General features: G+C 34.2%; 1 protein-coding gene across 1 annotated transcript; it reads left to right on the top strand.

Annotated features, from left to right (window-relative positions):
- Nucleotides 1–2,064: 2,064 nt before the first annotated feature.
- LOC137739394 (protein SOB FIVE-LIKE 3-like) lies at nt 2,065–2,682 on the top strand. Its single transcript, XM_068478963.2, has one exon. The coding sequence runs from the start codon at nt 2,142–2,144 to the stop codon at nt 2,514–2,516; it is 375 nt and encodes a 124-aa protein (XP_068335064.2). The 5' UTR covers nt 2,065–2,141; the 3' UTR covers nt 2,517–2,682.
- The last annotated feature ends 2,510 nt before the right edge of the window (nt 2,683–5,192 follow it).

Genomic DNA, 5,192 nt, shown 5'->3' with positions numbered 1-5,192 from the left:
ATCCCAGATTTTGTTGCTTGTGTTTTGACATTCGCAGCCACGAAATCACTGAGGAAACGTGTAAACGATGTATCATGTGAGTTAAAGTGCTACTGTGTTATGACATTAAAATGTTAGTGGGAAACAACCCAAAATTCAAAAATGATTCGCATTTGGAAAATTTGTCTTATCACCAATTATATCCATTCATACATTTATCATCGATTTTGTTACTTTGCTTTAAACTTATCGTTTTCAACTTTTTGACATTTAGTTTTTATACAACGGACATTGTGAGAAAGATAAATCGAACTTAGGACCTTAGGCATAAAGTTGAGTGCTCTTAACTAACTGAGCTATAAACCTTTTGCAGTAGTTAAAACGTTTTTTTGGTTCTATGAGTCATGCATATGATTGTGACTTTTAAGTTTTAGTATTCAAACTGGGATTTACAAGCATAAAATCATGTCTAGCTCTTCTAAGAAAGATAGACAACATCAAACAAAGCAAGGACAGAACAAAAGCATAAAAAAAAGTTGAAAAGTCTCAAAATCTTGTTCTAAAATCCCAATCCCCAGTTCGGTTCTCTGCATTTTTCTCCCATGTTCATAGAAAGCTGACAAGTCACAGATTTAAAGGTTCAGTTCTAACAGTCATGAACATGCATGGGTCTCATATACTCTTCAAGCTTCAGGAGTATGTGCTGGAATGTAATGTTTTCCCTTAGACAAGACAGAATTTACGTAGATACTAGAAAGTGTTTTAGATTTTACACTATTTCTCTTTCCTTGTAAAAAAAAATGAGAACATCTGTATTTTGCACTAAAAGTCTAAAAGTCTAATGGTCGGCAGTTTTGTTAATTATATACAATTATAACGTGAAAAATAAAGATCATATTTTTCACAGACCATAAGACCAACCCCATTTTATACTACATTTCCTGAATTGGAAGATACATGCCACTTCTGCACATATTTTTAGTCCTGAAAGTCTACCATTTTTGAACTTCAATCCAATTTAAAATTTTAAAAAGAAAATTGATATTGACACTCTAAAAATTTCATTTTACATTTTAAACTTTTTATAATTAGAAAGAAAAATACACTTGTGAGAGTGCAGAATGAGATTTTTGGAGTGTTAATAATTGTTTCCTCTTACAAAAGATAATACTTAGGTACTCACTAAGTATTTTATGAACTCACTTTGTGATTTAGCTCAACTAAAAATGTCACGTGTTACTTACTTTTTAAAACCGAAGAAAAATTAATGACATGTTCATTATTTTTTAAAACAATAAAATACGTGCTAATTTATTATTGAACAAAACTAAAAAGTGATTCCACCGAGTACCAAAATATTATTCATTTAATTAAAGTCCACGAATGTTGTCTTGTTTCTTGTTCATTTTGAGTTTTTATAGTAATAGCTTTTTCGTAGGTGCATGCCACATTTTGTTTAATTGCAAACAATTATAAGGTGAAAAATAACGATCATATTTTTCACAGACCATTAGACCAGCCCCATTTTATACTACATTTCCTTAATTGAAGATTCATGCCACTTCTGCACAGATTTTTAGTCCTGAAAGTCTACCATTTTTGAACTTCAATCCAATTTAAAATTTTAAAAAGAAAATTGCTATTAACACTCTAAAAATTTCATTTTGTACTTTAAACTTTCTGTAATTAGAAAGAAAAATACACTTGTGAGAGTGCAGAATGAGATTTTTGAAGTGCTAATAACTGTTTCCTCTTACCAAAGATAATACTTAGGTACTCACTAAGTATTTTATGAACTCACTTTCTGATTTAGCTCAACTAAAAATGTCACGCGTTACTTACCTTTTACAACCCAAGAAAAATTAATGACATGTTCATTTTTTTTAAAACAATAAAATACGTGTTAATTTATTATTGAACAAAACTAAAAAGTAATTCCACATTAGTGAGTACCAAAATATTATTCATTTAATTAAAGTCCACGAAAGTTGTCTTCTTTCTTGTTTATTTTGAATATTTATAGTAATAGCATTTTCGTAGGTGCATGCGACCCCAACAACCCAACAACAAAAACCCCTTTCTTCCTCTCTCTCTCTCTCTCTCTCTCTCTCTCTCTCTCTCTCTCTCTCTCGCGCGCGCGCTCTCTCGCCCCCACTTTTACAATGGATCCCTACAGAAATTTTTATGGGACGGAAGGATGCAGCAGCAGTGAATCAGGGTGGACAACATACATTGATTCTCCCACGCAAGAAGATGATGCCGAATGCAGCAATATTGAAGATGTCGGTTACAAAAACCATCATTATATCGCATATCTCACCAGGAAAAAAGTTGGCAAAGATGACAATGAGAGTGATGATTCAATGGCTTCTGATGCTTCTTCCGGCCCAAGTCGCCACCATGATCTCGCGCGTCCGCGCAGTAAAGAGACTAAAGGCACTGCGCGCTTCAAGCGTGATAACAGCAAGCAATCTAGGCACAAGAGCACAAGCAAACCAGAGAAGAAAACTGGTGAAAGGAGTACCAAAAAGAAGTGATGCGATATCAGCGCTAATGAATTTGATGGCGGCGTCAAGTCCTACACAAAGGGTACTGCGGATTATTAGGCTCTTTGAAAGTGCTTTTAAAATGACTAAAAACGTTTTTGGTAAAACTGTTTTTTTGAAAGAAACATCAGATATGTGCTTCTTGCATGAAGTACCTAAAGTGCTTTTCTTGTTGGGTTTTACAGCTCAAAATTAGGATGATGCAAAGAATTAGATTTGTGTTACCTATTTGGTTTTGGTGTCCTATTTGGGTTTGGATTTTGACTTCTTAATTGTTTTCCTTGGTAGAGAGATTTTGTTAATTACCTATTTGATTAGGATTTGTATTTACTTCCTATTAGGATTCTTATTGTAACCTAAGTCCTATGCACTATAAATAGGACCTTAAGGTTAGTGTATTTTGTGTGGCAATTTGGTGAGAGTCAATTTGTGAGATTTGGGTTGTGAGAGTTTAAACACTCTTTTGTAATCTCTATTTGTTTAGTGAAATTCCTTGACGTTGATATTGGTAGTTTGTTAAAATTCGCTTCCGTTTGCGCATAAAAGTACAACATTTCTAGGATCCAATTGGATTTTTACTAATGATTAGTTTCTAAAACATTTTTATCAAAAGCACTCTCAGTCATTTTAAAAGTACTTTCAAATGAGCTCATAATTGCTAGTGAAAACTATAAGCTTGCAAATTAATGACGAAGAAGATGTATATTTGTTCTTTATATGTAGAATACACAAAAGGAAGGATATATATTTCTTCTTTCTTCCACGAAAGTTCTTGGTGCGTTCTTATTTCGCTCTTTTGTATCTCATTAGCACATTTTCTTCTTTTTTTCTGCATTTCTTTTTGAACTTCATCATCGCGGAAAACATCCGTTGAAAGTGTAAAGGTTAAATTTTGTCACAACACATTCTTTCAATCTCGGAATAATTAAGTTCCCGAGAAGAAAAAAACGATTTTTGATGTTCTGCAAGCAAGAAATTGTGGTGTGTTTGTCTCTCAAGTTTTCTCAACAATAATGCGTCTTGTGTATTGAGTGTTTGTGCCGCTGTCTCATGTGGCTATGAAGCAAACAGTGCGTGCAATTTGCTGGAAAGAAGAAAGATCACAAAACACACATGTGGCTATTTGCAGTAAAAGAAAATATTGATGCACTAGTTTGAAAAGCTTACAAATTATTATGTAGAATGTGTGTTTATGTTAACAAGTTGTGCTGGAAAGAAAAAGATCAACATAGAAAGACAAATGCCAACTATGAATGCTGAGGTGTTTTTTGTTGTGACAGTCACAGGAAAAATTGATAGAGTTTAACCAAAAAAAAAGGGTAAATTACATTTTTATACATCTGGTTTGGGGTCTATTCAATTCCTTACAACATCTTTAAAACATTTCACTTTCATATCTTAAGTACTATTTTATTTCAAAATAATACCTCCATTACATTTCCATCCATTGATCTGTTAAATGCTGACGTGGCTACCAAATGTCTGCCATGTGGCAAATAAAATATTAAAAAAAAAACTGAATTTTCTCAAAAAAAAAAAAAAAAAAAATGAAACCAGTGCCTTCCCCCGCCCCCCAGCTACCCTAACCTAGAACCCAAAAACCTGCAAGAAGAACAAGAAGAAGAAGAAGAAGAGGGGGAGAGAGAGAAAAAAAAAAAAAAAAAAGCCCCAGTTCGTCCCACCCAAGCCACCCCTTTCTCCTATCCCCCATCACCCCTCCAAAAATTCCGCATCACCAACAAAAATTCCACCCGAGATTAGGTGGATCTACTACAAAACCAGTCCAAAAATCATCTCAAACTCAAAGTATTTTCAAAACCCACCCATATTGAAAATCACGAGATCCTGATCCGAGGGGGACGGGGAAGAAAGGAAGGTCACGCGGCGCTGGGGGGCCGAATTGGGTTTGGGGTTTTTTTTTTCCCTTCTTCTTCTTCCTCCCTCTTTGTTTTGTGGGGGGAGGGGGGGGGGTGGGGAGGGATAGTAGGGTTTTTTTTTTTTTTTTTTTTTTTTTAATATTTTGAGAAAATTCAGGTTTAAAAAAAATAAAAAATAATTTTATTTACCACGTGGCAGACATTTGGCAGCTACGTGACATATATGTGGCAGTCATGTCAGCATTTAACAGATCAATGAATGGAAAATGTAACGGATGTATTATTTTGAAATAAAATAGTACTTAAGGTATGAAAGTGAAATATTTTGAAGATGTTGTAAGGAATTGAAATAGACCCCAAACCTGAGGTATGAAAATGTAATTTACCCAAAAAAAAAAATTACAAATTGGTAGGAGTGACTGCAATTGAAGATAAGATGAGAGAAAATCAGTTAAGATAGTTTGGACACGGAAATTGAAGACTTACAGGTGCCTCGATTAGAAAATGCGACTATAAGATGGAGGATCAGACAAAAGAGGTAGAGGAAGACCAACGAAAACTTTGAAAGAGACTATAAGAAAAGATATGGAGTGCTTGGAGCTAACGGAAAACTTGGTATAAAACTAAACGTTATGACGTTCTAGGGTTTATACAACCAACCTCACTTAACGGAATAAGACTTGATTATTGTTGTCGTTGTTGGTAGAGTGTTTCTGCAACAAATGTGTAGATGCAACAGCAAAGCAAGTACCCAACATGGGCTGTACTTCCAACTGCACAGAATATTCTA

This window comes from Pyrus communis, chromosome 9 (genome assembly GCF_041283825.1).
Source record: "Pyrus communis isolate YQ-2024b chromosome 9, ASM4128382v1, whole genome shotgun sequence".
Lineage (NCBI taxonomy): Eukaryota > Viridiplantae > Streptophyta > Magnoliopsida > Rosales > Rosaceae > Pyrus > Pyrus communis.
The sequence above is the reverse complement of the archived record's forward strand: the minus strand, read 5'-3'. Positions and strand labels throughout refer to the sequence as shown.

What these genes read in the sequence shown, in the direction of transcription:
- LOC137739394 (XM_068478963.2), top strand. Translation starts at nt 2,142, where the DNA reads ATGGATCCCTACAGAAATTTTTATGGGACGGAAGGATGCAGCAGCAGT.